Source organism: Ostrinia nubilalis, chromosome 12 (assembly GCF_963855985.1).
Source record: "Ostrinia nubilalis chromosome 12, ilOstNubi1.1, whole genome shotgun sequence".
NCBI lineage: Eukaryota > Metazoa > Arthropoda > Insecta > Lepidoptera > Crambidae > Ostrinia > Ostrinia nubilalis.
The window spans coordinates 9,089,688-9,112,547 of NC_087099.1; the positions used below are offsets into that span (position 1 = coordinate 9,089,688).

At 37.5% G+C, this 22,860-nt stretch overlaps 1 protein-coding gene across 6 annotated transcripts in view; it reads left to right on the forward strand.

Moving 5' to 3' along the window:
* Positions 1-4,853: 4,853 nt before the first annotated feature.
* Positions 4,854-22,860, forward strand: part of LOC135076909 (protein held out wings) — a 69,035-nt gene continuing 51,028 nt past the window's right edge. For all 6 annotated transcript variants that reach the window (XM_063971422.1, XM_063971425.1, XM_063971421.1 and 3 more), the window contains exon 1: positions 4,854-5,209. In XM_063971422.1, the coding sequence (XP_063827492.1) occupies positions 5,083-5,209 (127 nt within the window). In that variant the 5' untranslated portion in view covers positions 4,854-5,082. The remainder of the gene's footprint in view (positions 5,210-22,860) is intronic.

The following is a 22,860-nucleotide window of genomic DNA, read 5'->3' on the forward strand; positions in this document are numbered from 1 at the left end:
ATGCAAATCAGGTTTGCGATACATCATTGAATAATTTACTGGAGTTGCCGATAGTTAAATGCGTAGTATTTAAACCAGCCGGTGATTGTACGAAAATACTCCGTTTTAAATCTTTTGCGAAACGTTAGTGCCATCACATTAGGAGTTAAAGATGTTTTAAAGTTGGAATGATCACGTTGAAGTGACGCAATGTTTCCTCGGTTCAAATCGTAGGCCGAAAGCCGGACATCGAAGACTAGCTGTGCGCACGGCACTCCAACCTACATACATGAACATAAAAATCTTTGCGGACTTGACGTTATTTTAATTTAACATTGTGTATACTGTAGTTGGGTCAGCTGCCGGCAAAATTAATTAACAACAGCGTTTATGAGCATATTAAATGCGGCATCAGTTATAGCGTCTTTGTCTGGAACTAACAATATGCCTTCGATTATAACTCATAAGTTGAAGGTGTTAAATGCATAATGTAAGCCGCCCTTGTCCTCCTACTACAAGCTAAGTAGTTATGTTCCAAGCGAACTTATCTAAAGTACTTAATGTAGGTATTGCAATGCGGAAAAAGTAGGCGTCTAATTAATTATGTAACTTTTTATTGATTCCTTTTCTAAGTAAATCAGTGAAGACTACTGGTTGAATGATTTTATCAACTGTCTTTTTCACGTAAGATGATCCGTATGACGTTTCGAGTTTGAAAGTTATAGAGATGTCACATAACTAAACCATAGCGATTTATCTATCGATTTTTTTCTAAGAGTTAGTAAAACCTACTTTTAGATAAATATTTTGTATAGGTGTCATTTAACAAAAAACATGTGTTTTTTAATTACAAATATTTTTGTAACAATTTTTTATTGATAATATTCAAATTCCATGGACTTCGTGTTCAAAAAAACGATTCCTAAATAGTACTGGTTCTATTTCTTTAAATTAAAAACTATTAATTTATTTTCAATGCGTTTATTAAAGTCAACAATCGAAAAATATAGTTGATTTTTGTGATGTTTTTAATAACTAAGTATTCACTGCAATCGATTAATGAAACTATTTTGTAATCGATTTTGTTATACATCAAATACCCCAGCACTAAATCTATTCCGTTTCACACATTGCGTAAATTAAATAAAAAATATTTTTACGTCGTATTTAATTAAAATATAATCAATAGACTCAGATTTTACTATATATTTCAAGACAAGTAGTTAATTTTTTTTTATTATATTGCTAATAAAATACAAATATTTTTTCAAAAATATTCTGCATATGTAGTATGCGTAATATGGATAACCTTGAAGTGTCATACGGATCATCTTAGGTGAAAAAGACTATAGCTTACGATCAAGCTGTAACCAACTGTCAGCATGTCTGTCGAAGCACGAATGCTTACAGAGGATTTTAAAAATGTTTCATAATCATACGATATTATGTAGCTGTGTTGCGGAACTTACTAAGTGCATAAAAATTCATATTAATATTTCCTCTACCATTTTAAATAACATAACTAGTATGTCGTTTTAAGACGCTATTGTTTTTTTCTTGAACATACATTTTTACATCCGACGCATTTTGTGCTTCACGGAGCGTGATGAGCGTTCGCCGGTCTTACTCCCGAAAACATCTAAATGAACTAGGAAGTACTAAGAACTAATAAGAAAAACTGGATTATTCCACTTTGTTCACCTGGCAAATTAGAAAGAAAGATATGGTTCTGAGGGGATATGAGGACACTAGAAATTCTACTTTGTTCACCCAGTAATAATCCAGAAAAACTATTAATATAGTTGTTTGATCATTTGATGTCTTCGTATATTCGTGTTTTGCGTTTAGATAATTAGGCTCTAGCGAGCTTCCATAGTCGGATCGGCCGCATAATCGCGATGCGTTTATGGAAGTCGGACCTGACTATCGGTGAAAAATGTCGTCATAAAACGATTTTAAATTCCTTTAACATTTCGCAGTACATTCAGTTCACTTTAGCCGCCTTGTTAGCTAATGGTGCCCATTATGTATTTAATGGAAAATCGTTTATCTAAATAAGAAGAGACAGGAGCATCTTGGCATACTAATTACGTAACTGGTTTAATATTTGCAGTATGCTGGTACAAATACCTCGATATGAAAGATAATAACTAAATTATTCGACCCCCAGCCGGGCTAGGATGTGCGCCACTGTGATAACATTTTATCAATGATTTCAGACGGTAAATGTATGGGCTTATCACGTAAAATCGACAAATTGGTGCGATAAACGCTCATCGTGGCGCGTACTTATCCTAGGCCTACAGGCGTTGATGCTCCACCGAACCGTCGCCGACGTCCAGGACACCGCAGGAGACACTACCATCTCCATGCCCCTTCTTAAGGGTCCTCGGCCACTAGACACGGGGGTGTTTGGTGGCCGCTAAAGGAGCACGCGCACCGTTAGCGAAGAACAGGGGAGGTACTGCTCCCCTGAAGCCAGTCGTCGCTTGCCCAACAGAGCGAGCCACAGTCTGGGGCGGAGCCGCGAATGAATGTCTAGACCGTCTAGCTCGGACAATAACTCGCAGCTCCGTCCCAAAGACTTCGGGAGGACACCGTCACCGTCCTGCCCATCTAGCAGGGAGAGCCTCACATAACCCACTGGTTCCCCCGGGCCAGTGGGTATGCAATTTCATGCATTTCCTGACGAAAAAAAAGGCCTACAGGCGTGGTGGCTTTTCAGTGCTAGTTGCGGTTGCTGGGTTGAATCCTGTAGGTGTAATTAGCTAGAGCTCATTATTGGACACCACTCTGGACCATTTGGGCATGTCCAAGGTGGTATCCATAGACAATCTATTAGTGTGTTTATTAGTATCTTATCTAGTCAAACTAAGTATGTTTGCCCTTTATCTAGTCGCCATAGTAATTATCTCTGCTAAGTTGAGGAACATACGTCTTCCTTGCAGCGAAACTGTTTGTTTTAATAATATTCAGCATCATTAAAACAGATAAAGTAGATTCAATTAGACATAACTATGTATTAATAAAAAACGGAAACTTTTCTCACATGAATTCTGTTTGTCATAAAGAAAATCACGATTAATGGAAATTATCCAAAACGACTAAGGTCCGATTTGACCAAACTTTTATTCGAGAATAACTCCTGGTATAACTGGCACATTGACAGTTTCAGTATGGGAAATATGTCAAAACTGACGATTTGTTCTGAGATTACCCGGGCCTTCAAACGTCCGACCGGTACCGAGGTTGCGTACTGACTGACTAACGAAAGGTTTTCCTCACGACGGACGGCAGCCTTTTCAGGTAACAAACGTACAACAATGTAAAAATAACACGAAGATACAAACAAAACAATTAGTTAGCATGAAACACATGGCAAATGTGTTACTTTTGTTTGGTTGAATCCACCCCTATAAGAATAAGTAGTAGATTCAATTACCGTCTACAGAAAAAGACACTACTGTGGACAAAAAACAACTTAACCTCTATTTACTGAAGATCTTTGCACAATAGACAATTCCACAAATAGCTCGTGTACGTATTTACCTATTTGTTTCTGGAATGTAGAACGTGGAACCCCATCTCTGCTTAATTCGTCTAATTCGATAGATCCACCAAGAACATCGGATAGGGGTCAATTATCCATTTATCCTTTTAACGAAATTGATAAAACGTAACTAACTCGGGTGATTTTAATTGATGAAATGTGCAGCTTCAGTTAAAAACGTATTTTATCGGGGCCGCGAGCCTGCGTTTATCGACATAATTAAATAATGAATTAAAGGCGTTAAGATTATCAAAGTAATTTGTTAAGACTTGCTGCAAATTGAGCTTTATTCCCATAGTTTCGCCACAGTATGTTTAGCTGAAGTTAGGGGTCATCCATAAAGTACGTCACACGTAAAGAGGGGGGGAGGGGGTTGACAAAGTGTGACATGGTGTGACAAGGGGTGGGAGGGGTCCTAAGTTTCGTGACATCACATTTCAATTGTTTCAAATATTTGATATAATGTTGATTTCATAAAAAAAATACTTAATTTAAATGGAAATAAAACTAATTTTGGAACTGCTGTTAATTTAATAATTTTTCGATGTGAAATTGCAAAACATGATACGTCACACTAGGGAGGGGGGGTCTCAGAAATGTGACCACCTGTGACAAGGACGGAGGGGGGGTAAAAAAATCATGAAATTCGTGTGACGTACTTTATGGATGGCCCCTTATAGGTTCTTAATTAAGTTCTAAGGTAATAAGGTGTGTTATCTGCTTTACGTCTATATTGAATGGAAGAATGGTTACGCTGAATATTCTGCAAACAAAATAAACTATGCACAATAATAATTAAATGTTTTATTTTAGACATAAATATTTGTTAAAAGTTAGTGATAATCTTATCTTTTTTTTAATTAATACAATGTATTCCTGGAATATGAAACATTATTTAGAATAAAATATTTTTGTATTTAGGTAGATCAGTGATTGAAAAGCGACTTAGACATGCATTTTTAATATTTTAATTTAAAAAATATTTTATCAAATTCGTAGGGACATTCTTGTATGCAAAGTTATTATCTTAATTTACCAAGTTTCCAAACCTTTTAACTGTTACCTTTATTACAATTAATATCTCCATCTAAATGACTATTTCATTCCTTACTGGTGACACTTTGTTTCTAAACCGATTAATCAGTGCCGCACTTAATGAATGGCTTCATAGTTACAGTTGAATTGGCTAGATGGCGGTACGTTCGCTTGCCGTCTTCCAGTAAAGAGCGAGACAGCTCCGCGGGACAAACGAGCGCGAGCGAGATAACTATAGGTTATTATTACGCCTACACAGCGGACAGAAGTCGCACGCGCTCACAAAAAAGCCATTCGACAAGAGCGCGAGCGCAGCGCTATATTCGCCCACAACTTCAGTTCGGTCAACTTCGTCATTTAGTGGTGATCGAAACTTCGATGTGTGTGGAAGTGAATTTTAACTTTTCTAACAAAATCTCACAAAAATAACAGTAACCAGTAACTAAAGTACAATTTCTTATTCGAACGTGTTTGAGTATACATTTAACGTGTAATTAGTTGTTCAAATTGTATTCAAAATGTGTGATAATAACAATCCATCGACGCAAAGTATAGCGGACTACTTAGCTCAGTTGCTCAAAGACAGGAAGCAACTGGCTGCGTTCCCGAATGTTTTCATGCACATGGAACGACTTCTGGACGAAGGTAGGTCAAAATCGTGTCGAACTATTTATAATACATCGGCAGGCGAGTGTACTAGCAAACATCGCCGTTTCTTGTCACCACGGCGATCATAAATCGGATGCGTCGACAAATGCTACAACGCACTCGATATTAAGTTTATTTTTGTCTTCGCCCCGCCGAGTTATGGTCCAGTGGTGTTTGTAACGCGATCCTTCGAAAAGCGAAATAAAGCAGAACGTCTCTCCGATTACGATTTGCGGTCAGCGGTCGTTAGATTGTCGCCGACGAAAGAGATCGGTGAAATTGATGCAGTAAACGGGTTTGGTGTTCACATTTCGCCGACGCAGCTGTTGTAAATAAATCTTTCTCTCGATTGACCGAGTTAATTTTGAGGTTATAATTTAACGGAGTCGCTTGATGCGAAGGATCTCGAGTCCTGGTGGTAACCTGTTTAAGGGCCGTGGTCGTGCATTCCGTGCGAGTTGGTGGAATGTCGCCACTTCGCATAGGTAGGTACCGTATGTCCACGATTCTCGGACACACGAGATTTGTACGCAGCACGGCGCGGGCGCACGGCTCCTTGCCGTAGCCTCGTTTTATTGCGCTAACCAGTCCGCGTATAGGCACTATGTCGCGTAGCCCTTATCTCGGCTACCGAATGCCTAACTACTAGACTGGCATGTCAAGCTCTTGCATGGTAGTATCAATTTAGAGAGATGAGGTAATTTTAAGTTGTAAATATCTCAAATAGGTATTCTGCTTTACTGCATTGATAATGCTGCGTGTGTAAGTAAATATACCTACATACAAGTACTTTAATGTTATAAAAACAAGAATACTTATATTACAAATGACCCTTAATTTAATCACTTAACATAGTAAGCAATTGGTCAGAAAAGACATTAAGTGAGTGGTTTATGAGCAAAGGAACTTTCCTATGGCAACTCCAGAACATGGTAGAAGTAAAAATGTAAAAGTTATTATGTACCTATTTCAAATCATGTTTTTAATTTATTGATCTGATAAACTAAGAATACAAGTTTATATTCAATAAGTAACAACTAGTTCATGACAACTTAGTCTCCATATTAAGTAGATAGGTACCTAACCGTACCGGCTATGGGAATAGTTTATAAACCGGTCAATGTACAGTTTGCTGTAGACACAGAAGCTGCTGAAAATAAAAAAAGTCTTTGTAAGTACAGTTATAAAGACATTGATCATGTCAATCTGATTAATTAAATTATTAACTTATTCATGATCCGGCACGAAGGACCACACCGCAGTGCTCTGGGATAAAAAAGCAAAAAGTCTGCTTTATCCTTGTCCAGAAATGAACAGAGTAATTTTTCTATTTAACATGCAATCGCATAAACGTTATGATAACGAAATACACCAATGTAATGCACTGAATTTTGATAATTAAATCCTTCTGATTCTGCATTATTCGAAAACACTCGATGACCGTTTTGTATGATTAGCATTATTTAGGAGCATTGCATTATAGCTCTTGTTCCTTAATTAACGTTTACACAGTAAATAACATTGCCTCTTGATATGCTATAATTCATGCTTATATGCAATAATATTTATTAGTATTAGAAACAGCAGCAAAAGTCAGCGTCAAAGACAGTAAGCGGCTTGAAAATTCATTAGAAAATCTAGTCACGTCGCTTTGCAAAGCAAGGTCTATTCTACCGATACTTCTAACATGTCTTGTCGCAGTTATAATACGGTTACCTTTTCACTTGGAAGAATGAGAATTCGGCTCTGCTTAACATTCAAAGTATCTTTTCTTTCAAATGTCTAAAGAAAAAAATAACAATTTCCTTTCAGTATTCACTCCTATTTAGTATTGTTTAGTCTAACTATATTATATTACGCATATCTCTCTTGATTTTAAAAACATTTTACGTTAACCAATGTTTACCGGCATATAAATGAACACTTGCTCCATGTGGCAGAACTGAGTGGCACACGAAGCCAATAGATTCGTCAAGGCAACCAAGACGACATCTACAGTAGCTCAAAGGACAATGTTCGTTCTCCATACATTGTTCGCCTAAGAACCAACAATTTTGACATATTACTACCCGAAAGCGAAATAATACGATTCTGTGTGTAAGAACAATGATTCCTGATGGACACTTGCCATAAAATTAATGATTAAGAATATTAAATCACAGCGATTTTATAATATGTCGTTTATGACAACATGGCGTCTAATGTATTGTGTCTAATACATTCGTATGAACACCGATTCGCGAAAAATGTTTTGTATTGTCGTCACGCCGAGTCGCAGCCAAATAGTATAAAATAATAGAACAAGTTTTAGAAATACAACTCGGCATTCCACTTTTATAATATGCCCACATATTGCACGTAAATAAACAACATGAATCGTAGGTTGTTTCCACCCTTGTCATCTGACACATGAAATAAACTCCTATTGTATTATAGATATCGAAGCCGAATCGTATATAATAATAGAATGGGTTTTGGAGATCACTCGGGGTTCCACTTTTATAAAATACCTACATATTGCATAAAAATAACACGAATCATGAGTTTTCTTTTCACCATTTACATCTGACACGAGATAACAAACTCCTATCTCCATGACTACCGTCGTAGTCTATGCCAAAGACTACAATATTTTAAGCAAGAAGTTTCAAACCTTAGCGGCTACGGTAACCCCTGGGCCACATACATCATGATAACATTCGGTCGTCACCGGAACGAAGTCTTGCGATTATGCAAAAAAGCATCGTATTCTAGTGCGGCTATATAACGTTCAACCGGGGTTTTAATTCGACTAAAGTCCTGACTAAAGACTGGAAGAAAATACGCCGCATTGTATGAGCACTTCGTGTTCGTTAAAGCAGCTTCAGATCTAGAGCCCACATAGTTTTCTTTCCAATAATATCCGCAAGTAGCGCTGCATGATCTTTACAACAAAAACGGCAATAGTTATTAAGGTGCCAAAATTATATGATTACTTTGGCACGGTATTATACACGTTCGAAGATTTGTCATTTTCATTCATTTCATCATCATCATCATCATTTCAGCCACAGGACGTCCACTACTGAACATAGGCCTCCCCCAATGACTTCCACATCGCACGGTTGGTAGCGGCCTGCATCCAGCGCCTTCCCGCTACCTTTATCAGGTCGTCGGTCCACCTTGTTGTGGGTTGACATTGCAGAATATGACTTTTGATAGGTTCATCATAGAATTCGGCGGGGATATCCTCACGGAGGAAGTTCGTAAAAGGGCGGAACAAGATCTTATAATAATGCAAGGCCGAAGCTGTAACGCGCGTGCTCCTACGTGTAATCCGGCGAGTATGCAATAAATAGTAATGTCTGGTAAATAGTGGTAATACGTATCGTTCGTTCGTTCGTTTCAGCCGAAAAGACGTCCACTGCTGGACAAAGGCCTCCCCCAAGGATTTCCACGAAGACCGATCCTGCACCGCTCGCATACAGGCACCTCCCGCGACCTTCACCAGATCGTCGGTCCACCTAGTGGGAGGCCTGCCCACGCTACGTCTTTCGGCTCGTGGTCGCCACTCAAGAACTTTCCTGCCCCAGCGGCCATCAGCTCTACGAGCTATGTGCCCCGCCCCGTCTATGTCTATATGCGCTACGATTACAGGGTATCATTTTGCATAGTCGCAAGACTTCAATCCGCTGCTGTCAAATCAATGTCGCATAATGTTATCGCAATGTGTGTGGCCCTTGGCCAAATCACAGAAGCCTATGCGAAGAAAGAGCACTTGAATGACAATGAAAATCAGGGTTACCATTTTATAAGATCTCCTCACTATTAAGGGTAACAAAGTAACATTAATAATCTAGCCATTAATTACATTTATTACCTATACGAGAAAGTAAAGCAACATGCGGTTTTATTTTAATTTGTAAAATATTTGTAACAGTTTGTTCCAAGTTTAGTTTTACAACAGTATTGCTGTTTCAGCTGTCACTGTGAAGCTTTGGGAAAATAAATAAATAGAAAAAATATTAACATAAATATTTATTTAAGTTTTTATGTTCATTATCATAATATGCCAATTTAAGTTACACTGTGTGACAGTCTTTGACACTAAAAAAACTCTTCAGCTTAATAATACCTACCTACAGGGCGTTTTTATAGTTACTCTTGCTGATGAAACAAGAAGGGTTGATTCTACTACTGAAATACAACTACTTTTCTTACAGGACCAATATCAAATTCTCAAAAAAATTCACATCCTCGTGATGGTGATAATTTCTATGGAGAGGTTTTTTTTATATTCGGTCTCTTGGGATAAGTTATTCCATTTGAGCAGTAGAATTAATCCTTTTTATTTGATCACATATAAAAATAACACAAGTGTTTAGGAAAACTTCTTCTTTGGTATGGTATCACTACGGAGTTATAATGTCGGCAACTCTGTATCACTGACTTTTAACTTTCAAACAGTATGAATAATAAGGGCACCACATTGGTTTTCTTTCTGAAAAAAAGGCTTTCACTTTTAGTACTAACCCTTTAGCACTATTTCATTGAAATAAAAATACAATAAACGCACAGAAGACTGAAATTGAGTCAACTGACGTGACATTTATAATTTGTTGACATTATGACAGTTTGACAAGACTAGGGATTGAAGAAGTTTTAATTGAAAAAGTAAAATGACAATTTATTAAAACGATTCACAAGGATATAATCGATTAAAAATATTTATAAAATGTTCTGATACTTGCCTGTAGCGATTATCCAATCCTGGTTTCTACTGAAAAACTACCTCGTGGCAAGATTTTAATAAAATAATAAAATATTTATCTTCTCTTTCACAATCTATAAAAGTTCATTTGGTCTATTATTATACATGTGCTATGAATGAGGGTTTTCGCGATTGAAAAATCCGCGAGATGGCAATACGTAGACGCGAGGTCCAAATGCTGCATGATTGGTGGATATCTGTCAATGTCATGTCAAAAATAACCAATCATGCAGCATTTGGACCTCACGTCTACGTATTGCCATCTGGCGGATTTTTCAATCGCGAAAACCCTCATTGGCATAGATTATGAGAGACTGGCAACTATACTAGGTCGATATATGTTTCTCACACTTCAACTGGCATTGGATTCAACATCGGATTCTGACACTTTTACAGTTATGATACCATGAATATCAGTTTATGGTCCTAATTATTTTTATTTTATTTACGACCTTCGACCAGTTGGATACTTTAGATAGCTTCTTGTAATAGTGTCAATATCTTTTTAGCTTTTAACGCAAATCTAGTCTTCAAAGCAGTTTAATCGATTTATTTTATTTTCAAAATCGATATTTTATTGTCTATGATGGCCGCAGGAACATCACTATACATGGACTCCCAGCAATAAAGTACGGTAATGCCTCGTACAGATTTTATCGGCAAAAATTATGGAACTTGATAGGTTTTAGACCATGCCACGCACCAAAACGTCCGGAAGTTGTAATAGTATTATAGAATAAACGTTAAAAGACTTATTTATTTAATTTTTCAATGCTTAAGTGTCCATTAGAATGAAAGGGTGCTTAATGTATTAAAAAAAATAGAAAATAATTATGATGGGTTAATGTTTTTGGGCGGTTTTTAGGCGGTTTCTGACAATGTCCTTTACACGTATCGCACAAAAATAACAAAACTTTCGTAAATGACACGTTCCAGAGGTGATATTTTATGAACTTATTGCAGCCAAATTGCGTGGACGCAATGAAAACATGTGTTACTTGTAATATTGTTCTTGCATCATTCTCAGAAACTTGTTGATTTAACATTTGCCATAAAAAGCGAGGGCCCTCGACTCGAGAGCCGAGTCTTTTCTTTAATTTCATTTTGATATGACAGGGTTTGCTTCGAGTTTCACAAATCAGATTGAGCAACTTTTTAGTTTCTCTCGGTGATGGATCAAAATGTGTTTTCGAGTCTTCGCTTCTGACGATAATGAGAAACGTGGCGTAATAAAAATTGGTTTATGGATTATTTGACACGTCGCCAGTCCAGCGTGATATGTGGAGACTTGACGAAAATATCGACGGGGAGCTGACAGCCGACAGACGTGGCGTATCGAATTACGCCGAACTAAGAAATAACGATAGCTATTTTGGACGCTGGAATATGTACGCGCAAGAATAAAACTACAAATCCAGATTATCTGAAGAATCTTGATATTTATTTCTACCAAGTCCGTTATTTGGAAACCACAATCCAGAATCAAGTTAAAAATACATAAGCCGTTGTTGGATGAAGCAGTCCGGGTTGAAACAATAAAGCTTAAAGTTCATCCCGCATAAAAGTTCAAGTCGTGTATCCCACAACGTTTGCTGACATTTAATAACACAGAATATTCGATCATCACAAGCAATTTCATCTGATCATGTTTGCATATTAAACTGATTATTTGGATGTTTGCATTCCAAGAAGAGCGCTGTACATCAATAGATAACAATGCCTTAACAAAAGTAAACATTCAAATTAATCAATCATAACATACAATATCGATAAAGCATGACATGGACATACCAATACAACAATATACAGAGACATCAATGAACTATCAATTTGTAATTTTATGATTAGAAGATATGGACAATAGAGGGGCAATAAAATACCAGATTTACTGATAACCTTATCACGGCATGTTACACATACTTGCTTTGCAGATATAAGAGATAAAGTGTAAGTTTAATAGCCTTAGATAAGTTAATCAGTAAAATTGAGCGAGCACACCTTTCCAGTATCAAAATTACTCCATAATTTAATCTATTTTTTAATGAAGAAATGTATAACGACATCTTCATCATCTCGGACAGAATAAGTATTTCCAAACCCTTTCAATGTGATGTTATTACTGCATAAATCATAATTCTTCGGCCTCGTTGACCGCGTTAAAACGAAATCAAATTACAATATAAATAATAATATTGAAATTATTGCGATTTGACGCGTAGGCGCCACCTACCTTTGATGTTGACGGTTCCGCAACCCTGCAGCAAAAGTGAGTCTTAGTTGGGTCATTATAAGGTTGCTTAGTTGGTGATTAGGTGTTTGCGCCCACGTCGATGACCAAATGAGGGTAGTCGTGGGTAGCGTGGAGGTGTAGGAGCCAAGGCTGTTCCAGCCGCTCTCCAACACGTTGTAGCATGCTGTGGGTTGCTTAATTAATATGATTCAAACAGCCATCGATATTAAGATGTTATGGTCGTCGGATAATGAGACCCAAACGCGACCGGATTGCCCTATACGGACTTGACTTCGTACTGAATCATAAGCAGGCCCACATTGTGAAGGCGACGCTTTTTATAAAACGCACATTTGCTTTCTCCCTTTGTCTCAAGTCTTGTTTCAGAAGACTGTGAACTCAGCTAATATTGACACGCGACTCTTTATCACAACGACCTCGATAAAGATACGCTGCATCTTTAGAAAACTGGATCACGCGATACGTCTATTCTTCACCTGTTCCCACGACACTGCTTCTAAATAAGTATCTGAACTTCATCTTAAACTACGTGATCGTTCTGCTAATGAGATATACTTTTCTAAGGTCGTGAAAACACGTACGCGCCGTAGCGCGTAAGTGCCATTAGTAAATCCTAAGACAATACCCCTAATCATTACGTTCACATGAACGTCACATGTTTTATACAACTATGCTGTCTCTTGATTACATGTTTTGAGGTTTTTTCATTGTATGCGACTCGGGCATTAGAACAATGCCAGAGTTGATCGACAAAGTTTTCTACCTTTTTCTGGACGTCGTTTCGTTGCTCGCTCTCAATCTATTTGCTTGGAATGTTAATGAAACTGGGGTGACCAACAAACGAACTCTGTGTACTTGATCGTACAAAGAATGCGTTCGGGAAGGGCGCGTAGGCGGCGCAAGAGCACTGTAATTTGAAATGAAAATCGATCGCTTCAGAATGCTGAGTTGAACCTGTCCTGTGGGTGGAACGTCGAGGCCTACGCATAGCGCCAAACAATCCTAATATCGCTTTTACATTTCGGCTGCCGTTCCGTAACTTCGTAACCATTACACTCCTACGCGGGTCATCGAATGATTTATTGCATTCGAAGCTTTTCTATGCTTAGACTTATTGTTTGTAAAGTTTTCTGGCGCCTAACAAAAATAAGTTGAATAAAATTCCTTGCCCACACACGTTCAGAAACGACTGTATATCGATTCAATCAATTTTATTTAAGTTAGTTTAAGTAAATCAAAACTAGTTATGCTAAATTATAAACGAGATATTTACGATAGTATAGCCGTACCTACCTTTTATGTGACAACTGGCGAGTTTATCTAGTATCTTAGGTACATTACAATTTAAATACTTATACATACATACTGTGTATATGCATTGTATATGCAATGTTGCGAGCTGAATTTAACATACGTGAATATTCAGTGAGTGCAATTGAGCTAAGAACAAGACTGATTGTTGAACGCTTGCCTAAACAAAGGTCGGAATAGCGTGGGAGCAGCCTACGGTTGACGAAGGTGATTTGCTGGGTGGACCTGCTTACTTTAATTGTGGCCCTCGCGACGCCTACGGCTGACAGTGTCGCAGACTTTGTCCAGGTCAACTTGCAACCCTGAAGTCAGTCAGAGCTGTGCAATTTCAAGATATGCCCGTATAGAGATTTTAGTTGCAGCTTGTGTTTAAATGGTTTTCCATTTTAATGGGGCCATCTGCTCTTTGAACCGCCCCGACTATAAGTCTATATCTAGACAAATGTATGTAAGTGGATATTTCAAAGTCATACGTGAAGAAAGAAAGATGGAAGGAAATAATTTGTCTTGGGTATAGACATAAATATGACCAGAAGGGATGATAAGCAAAATTAATGAGTGGGAGGAAGTTAAAAGGAAAACTGAAGAGATGGACTATCTTAAAGATATATAACACAAAGGTTGCTAATTTATTCATTGTTTTGCTTGTCACGTATGCAATGAGATCTATTTCAACATTAACGTCTGATTATCTACGTGTTCCTTGCATAAAATATGTAATACCTACCTGATTAATATTGATATCGCAGTATAAGCAACGTAATGACAATCGTCTTAAAGTAGCAAATATCAATGGGTGGCGATAACTAATCTTTTCTTTATATGTTACGTTTTACTATCTAATTTAGACATGTAACGAAGCAATCACGACACCGGAGAGATAACATCGAATGTTACATTGTCAAGAGGCCCTACACGCATGCCTTTTTAGGCAAAAAAATAATTGTTTGCCGTCAGCTGTTCAGGCAATCTTGCAATGCTGGAACTGATAAGCTAAGAACTTCCCTAGCTTTACACAATGCGGCGGATGTCTTCTCGTTATCTGTTCCAAAAATGGAATGCTGTGGGTGCGTTATATGAAGAGCCTGTTGGTTACCGCCCGAGGCTTCAAAAGTTAAGGACGCTCAAAGGGAAACGTCTGTTCATCAGACATAACGGTTCTCACATTCGATGCCATTAAAATTAACGGAATTTCTTTATTATTTTGTAGGGTCGAAAGAGACTAATGATCTCGTTTGCATTTCTGACATTAGTTAGGTACTTTTTATTTAATTGACCTTTACTGCGTTTTCCGTTATCGATGGCATTATCATTAGCAACATGAGCGATATATTTGTGCTAGTTTTTAGGCATTACAATGCGCGTTGGCGGCTAAAGTAAACATAACGAACCTATGCAATGATGGAAAACTGTTGACCCACATTGCACAATGGGTGAATAAATCTTCATGTTTAGACAAAAAAGGTTTTTGTTGAATTATTTTATGCTTTGTCGGATGATTGATTTTATCTTTATGGTACTATGACCAAGCTTTTGACTGATTTATGATAGTTTACTGTACAGAGTCGACTCTGCGTTTTACTTTAGATTGATTTGTCAAAATAGCTTTTATCGTATTTTGTTAAAATAAAACCCACTTGAAGTTTTAACAGGTTTCACCATTTCTGAGCATGATTAAACTGCTTCAGCGAGTTGTATTTCTTATTATTTATTTAGCCGTTATCTGCACGCCAATTAAGTGTCTGATGTAGATGATCGGATAAGCCGGTTGTTTAAATTGTAATGTCATGAAAGGTGATTCCGTATCTGCGCCTACATTCAGCGCTGGGCTTTCATATGATCAAAAACATGAATATGACGTTTTTTATTGTTCACCTTATTAATAATGGGCTACGCTACGATAACGCGTTGGACCGGCCTTCACGCTTCGCACTAATCGTGCTGTGTGTGTACTGTGTACCAACGAGTACGTCGCGGGCGCAGCCAGGCTTGTTATTTAATTTAATGTTTACATTTGCGACAATTTCCAATAAACATTATTAACTCTACGTATCACAATTTAAACACAAACACACTACATGGTCAACAATAATGTTTATTCTCTCCTCGTTCTCACGTAGGTACTGACTGCTGACTTTTACCCGGCGTAAATGGGCAGCGAAATTATTCATGAAATCGGTGCGAATTTCTAAATTTGTCCATGCCCGCACCCACGTGTTATCGTCATATACACATTTGCTTCTGCAAAGTGAAAATCAAAACAGTCCGTGTGATTCTGCGTTATTTCGTAATTTGTCCAAACTAGGCCGGTCTAGTTCGTCAACTTTCTACGAGAGGAGGTACGTAGGTGGCGCCGCTCGGCGACATCTAGAGATAGGTAGAATGACGTCGCACGCAGTGACAGTTTTACTTACTGCATCGAGTCGGTCTCCACCAGATAGATTTATATTTCCAAGCAAGAAAGATAAATGAAAGTGTAAGAAAAATCTTACATGATTTTGAGTTTTGGAGGAGTTCGGAGAGCTGCCGCTGTCAACATTTCCTTCATTCATTTCCAAGCCTTTTAGGTGGCTGAGTTTTAGTCTAAATTCTGCCTATTTCTTTGAAGCGAAATTCAACATTATCTGTTATTCTCATTATTCCAAGTTAGAAAGATGACGTTAATCAATGTGCATACTTGCACTCAGTTCTAAAAAGTAATGTTGATAACATAAACGATGCTGTTTTTAAACATAACCCCATAGATTCGCTTTCTTTAATCGATAGACGAGGCGTTACTAACTAGCAACACAAACACAGAATGTTGAAAGCACTTCTGTTGCGCCACACGTGTGGGATGCGCGGGCGCCAGCATGCTGGCGTCAGCTCTAGTGTACCGACTTGAGGGTCCCATTCATTTCGCGTTAAGCAATTTGGTGAACGCATAACGTTTACAGATTCATTCATGTGATTGGCCCATCGTTTATATTTGCATTTGATGCTCTTATAGTAACATCCATTAATAGATCATTTAATTTTATTACTTGTACTTGATTGGATAAGACTATAAAACAAATGACTGCGGTAGTAAACTCAAGTTTCCTTGGATTCGGTATAAAATCTTGATACTAGTAGCGTTTTAGCAGATTTAAGTTATTTAAATTACTTCATTCAGACATCTTAATGAGGTACGAAAATATAGACAACAAAAAGTAGTTCGAACCGGAAACCTAAGAATTGAGCTAAATCAATCAAAATAAATGTCTTGTTCTAGATTGTAGCTACTAAAAAGGTCGCATTATGTGACTCACTGCTGTGAAGTTAGCTGCCCGCACTTTCAGATGATTGTTATCATCTCACTCTTACTTGTCTGTTGTAGATATCTCTGTCACTGTCTGCCTCGGCTAGCACATCATTATTTCCTCAGTCGCCTGCGACGTCATCTGTTAATTTAATTACTGCTACTTTAAACGGCTTGTAAACCTTGTTGCCTTCTATAAATGTGCCATCGATGGTGGAACTACTGTTACGCGACTATCCACTCTAACTTATGTTTAGTCAATCGTATTTTTAGACAAAAAACTGGTCCCCCGCAAAGGATCATTTTAAAATGGTTAAAATATTTGGTTTGACAAATTGTACCTGTTAGAATTTACTTAAGAACGCTTAAAAAAGTATCTGACAATATGATTATTAGTGCAAGTATAAAACAAGATTCTCTCATTAACATATTTGTGACTAATCATAATCTTGTAGATATAGCATATGATTGCAAATAGGTAGGTACTAATAGATAATTCCTTCATCGACATTGGAATAGGATGATTCTAACACCGAATACTTATGCTGTTTGTGCTTAGAACCTGTCTCAATGACGAGGAGGTCACAACTTAGGTATTCTGAGGTCATTCGTATATAACTTGTGATTTCTTGCGTAATAAATTCAACGACATATTTCTAATGATTATAACAAATCAGTCTGGTACACAAGAGCATCAGATTAAATTACGAGAATTGTTCTGCTTAAGTACTAGAAATTCCTCCATCACAGCCTAGTATTCAAGGAGAATGTTGCAAAATATGCAAAATAACAGTTTCAATGGATATTTTAAATACAGAGAATTGCAGCGAGTCTTGATTCCTGGATCTGGGCCAATTCATCTAATTGGGTCATTTATATTACGAATTTCTTAGATTCTTAACGACACACATTCCCAATTAAACTCTAGAAAATGAATTGCAAATTGCAATAATGCTATTCTTAGTAAAAGTCTCAGTAATATATTTTATAGCATAAACTTCTACTTTCAGTGCTGAGTTGTATACTGTGTTTTATTTAGAACTAGAAACTGGAACATAATTAAAGCCAATGATTCTTTTAAATAAAACGCCGTTTTTCTCATATCGTCTATATCATCATTATGTTTGTATAATAATCTCAATAACTGTATAAACATTGCAGTAGCTTTCTTTAGAACATTAAGTATTACTGTTATCAGAGTTAACTGTCCAACTGATATTGTATTCGCCTAACCCGCATGTTTTGTCATCGACCATTCCTGCATTGTGTTTAATTTTAACTGTTTGTAACGCTTTATTCAATCCTAAATGACTGATAATTTCTCCCCTATTTTTAACCACTTTGTTCCTCGTGTCTCAAAAACAGTATAAACATAGTACTGATATTAAAATATACATTTATATCAACTTTACGACATCTAACAAAAACACATGCAACTGAAAGGTGTCGCTTCTGAGTCATAAAAACTCTTTTAAAACAGTATTCAAATAAAAATATTCGTAAAGCGAAAATATCAAACGCACGCCGGAACCCCTGTAACGAGTTACATAGGCGTCTTCATGAATCTACTGAAAGATCGTTTATTCCTCTGTTCGTTAATCTGCCTTGCTGACCATGTTTTAGGGTTGTGTTTTGTGTGATGGCCTACTGCAAATAAGACTTGCTACGAATTAATTGGGTATTTTTAATGACACGGTGGTAGTTATTTATATATCATCTGAAGTCGTGCCTCGTGGATAAGACATTTGGAAAGATATCGAGGCAGTCAAGTTGAAAAAATGTTTTGCAGTAAATTAATAATTTTATTGTTTGTTACAGGTAAGATCTCAATCTCCAAGAACATTATTCGTCTCAGCTAAATAAACAGTAAGTGTATACGAATCGTGCTTAATGCGAAATACAGCGTGTATTTTATTATTCCTGTTATGAATAGTAATCAAGAAGTTTTCAATTAACGTCATAATTTCTGATGACTGTTATAAAACGTGAGCTTAATTGGAATTATGCGATGACTAACTTTTGCTGAACATTATTGAAATACTCATTACAACATTATTATACAAATGTCCTCAAACTAGTAAATGTATTCTCCTGACAAATTATGCAGTTACCTTTTGGCCTGATTTTTTTGCAACCAAGCAAAAGGTTCTATTATGATTAGTTTTTGTACCAAACAGGCAGAAATATCTATTAAAGGTTTCCTTAGAAAATTAATGTCACATCCAGTGATTTGTTGTTCTTTGGCGATCGCGCGACAGAAATAAAGTCAGGCACGAGTGTACGCTCATTAAACCTTACAACAATGCAAGGCGGGGTCCCTTGCTATAAAAATTACAAGACGCTCAGGATGGGAGCGCCTAATGGGCCATACTCGCCCGATGGACCGAGATAATTTGGATCTTAACGTAACATATTACACCCTAAACAAAAAGTTGACATTTATTTTATTGTTATTTTAAAGCAACTAATGATCTGTAGTAACTTTTTTGAGATGTACCTACTCGCTTTCTTGTCAAACCATTATGCTCACCTTCATTAAAAGCAAATCTGTATTGTTTACAGATTTGTTACGTGTAGTTTTAACTTTACACGAATGAGTAATTACGATAATAATGACTTAAGTCTGGGGAGCCCCAAAAATGGAAAGTGACTTTGTATTTAGAAAAACGACCTCGTCTATTCGTCTATTAATAATTACTCGTAGATAAACGCTCGTTGATTCGAAGAAAATGACGAATAGCGAACGGATGACGTGCGGCATGAATGAAGCGTAGCGGTGGTGGCCAAGTTTTGGGCTGGCGAGCCAATGACGCGAGGATCCGCAGCGTTTCCGCCGCGCCCGTCCCGTCACTCGCGCGTAAACAATCGCCCAGATTCGTTTGTTCGTTGTTGTTCAGCGCTCCCCCCAACTAGAGGAAGCTTGCTGCAATTAAATGCAACGTAATACTGCCGATGGACATTGGCAGGTTGAATATGGCACGCATGAGCTCACTGGAGAGACGTGATGGCGATGAAGGAATAGCTGGAAATCTGCCATTTTTGGACATGTGCATTCCAAAGTCTATGAGTTTTGATTTAGTTTGCAAAACCCCAGTCACGATATTTTCTAGAATTGAACAAGGTGGCCTGAAATCTGTCTGATAGGGCTATTTACCGGCCATTTGCAAATGTGGTATAATTATTTCGACCTTAAGTTTTCTCTTGCACAGATCGCGTTTCAAGTTGCGCAACCAGAATGCGTCGGCGCTGATTTCGTCACCGCGGAAAGCGCGCTGGCCCATTAAATTGTTTTATTATGAACCCGACGCCATCTTGTGTATTTTTGGCTGGGGTTTAGGTGTTTATCTTCTGGGACTCTGTCCAAGGAGTAATTAGTTGGTGTAACTTTATTTTTGATGCCCGTCGAGATGTTTCGCTCGAAAATCCACGAAAGATACACATTGTACGCTATTTGTACCAATTCTCTTCGATGTTTTGTCATTGTTCGAATTTCATCCGGAGATTTATGCGTCGTAACTTATTTGAATGTCAGAAGTTCACTGTGTGTTAAAAATAATCAAATGTTGGTAAATTAAAACTGTAACGTAAACGCAGGCATCTGAAATTCGTTCAGACGTTTTCTTCCTGCGAGAGAGTTGAACGACCTTAGGTTGTTTGTCATCCAACGTCTTGCCTACACACGTTTCCATGCGTTCCCCGCATCACCTGTTTCATTTTTCACTATCGTCTTGAAGTCGCACTCTTTTGCTATTTTTAATGCCAGCTAACATTATGAATGAGTCGCCACAAATGTCACCAGACTCGGCATGCCGTCGCTTTAAATAAAACATCTTGTTAGACCACGCGGCGGATTGGTATCAATAGTGTATTCTTTATGGCACCAAAAGATTTACAATCGGCTGATTAAATGTCTGCACATAAATGAATATAAACTAAAGTAACCCGAATTATAAATCAACTCAAGGATAACACATTAATATTTAGTAATATTTAATGAGCATTAAACTGTTGCCACTCTTTTAAAACAATTCTTCATTATTTACGAACACAATGAGATGGTATTTAAATATTGCATGATATTAACATTTTTAAAAGCACAAAATCTTATAGATTCGCAATTACAAGAATTTCAAGCGGTCAAACTTATGAATATTTGTGTTAGTTACAAAATTATGCTAGGTCGTAAATATGACTTGAAACGTTTAGCCGAGTGAGAAATTACGTTCGAGTATAATAAATTGCAAGAAAATCCTATCATATTGCATGAGTGTGACCGACTTGGGAGCTGCATAATTTATTTTCCCCACGCGCTTTCATTAATCACTGGCAACTTTGTCTCCATACATTGTCATGAGTCAAGTCAAGATGTCCACACCGCACCACGTGATGTAATCAGCGTTTTGGACTGGGGCTCAGGGGTCATAAAACGTGGCTGCGTCCAATCTCCGTAATAGGCAATGCACGAACTGTCGTTGCATTAACAAACCCACTTACCTGTTTACAACTTTCCAGTTTCGCACCGCTAAGGTACCTACTTAGTTACAGCGCGGCTATTAATCAAATGTAATATCTCACATATCTTTGTAAAGTATCATGACAATTTATATTACACAGCCCGCCCGTGGCTTTGCCCTATTTAACGAACGGTTTAGGTTACAAGGATTATTTCGTCACGATCATTCGTTGACGTTGACACGTATCGGTGTCTCGGACTTTTATTTACTGTTATTATTGCAGTTTAAAATTATGATGCTGGCATAAATTTAGATAATTATTCCCATTCAAACTCATAGATCCCATCGCAACCCGTGGCAAGCGCAGCGTGGGAGATCCGAGAAGAACGTCGACCCCGCTTCCAACTATAAATATACCACACTCTCCTTTTCAACCATCCGAATCAAATTGATAGCCGACGTTTGTAAAAATGCACGAAAATGTTATTAAAATTAAGCAGACCAACCGTTGAAAAACAGACGAGTCATAAACGCAGTCAAAAGATGAAGTTTTATATGCAGTTGATTTGATTCATTTGAACATAGTCTGAGTTACAAAACCATCGTTTAGTTAGTATGAACGCTGAAGACGACTGCATACGATAATTCATTCATTTGAATAAGACAGAAATATATTCGACGAGCCAACTGATACAATTTGTTTCGACAAAAGGTCAATGCCATTTCTAGATGGATGATAACAATTGAATCAGTTCCACTTGCATCAAATTAGTGTTCATTAAGAGCGAATGATATGACACCACTGACCGTCTTTGTAGTAATAATAAAACTACATAAGTAAAGGCTTGTAAATCTAGTACAAGAGCCATTAGGACGTCCTGCGGTGTCCGTATGACATCAGTGGTTTGATTTCTTAGATATTATCATAAACGTGCAGCATGCAACGTGTTCTTTCAAGAAATTCAAAACTATCTTTTTAACTTCTTCATTAATGTAGAAGTAGCAGAAAACTATACGGTTCTCACTCAAACAAAGATAGATATTGACTGATTTAAATTCCTCATAACAAATAAGAATGATAAAGCGTCATATAAGCTGGTATTTGTCCCTCTGACAAATCATAATCGCTCTTCGACGAAAGAGAGAAAGTGTAACGGTGGTTTTAGTTTTAATTAATGTTAAGGAGGGGTGGAGATGAAACGTACCAAAAAAAAATATGTCGATGACCTTCGGCATCTAAAGCTTTATGAAAAAACTTTATTAAGTGGTCTCGGAAAAGATGATTGATCGCGATATTGGGCTCACGAAACTGACTGCTGTCCCTGATACTCGCAGCTTTCCCGGCACTAGGTCAGTTTTGCGCTGCTCGTGTAACGGTACAAAATCAGGTTGTTGCCGTCTGCGCCACGTAACAATGTGATTGCAGTTTTGAAACGTTTATCGTGAACGACCTCACGTTCCAGCTGCGAATCTGAACTCTAAAATTCACCGAATAAGAGCGAAGAAACGCGCGCGAACACTGTCGGCTTTTAATCCGCCTTGAACTTGTGATTGGTACGGTGTTCGAATGGTTGATATTGCTCACGTAAAATTATTTCTGAA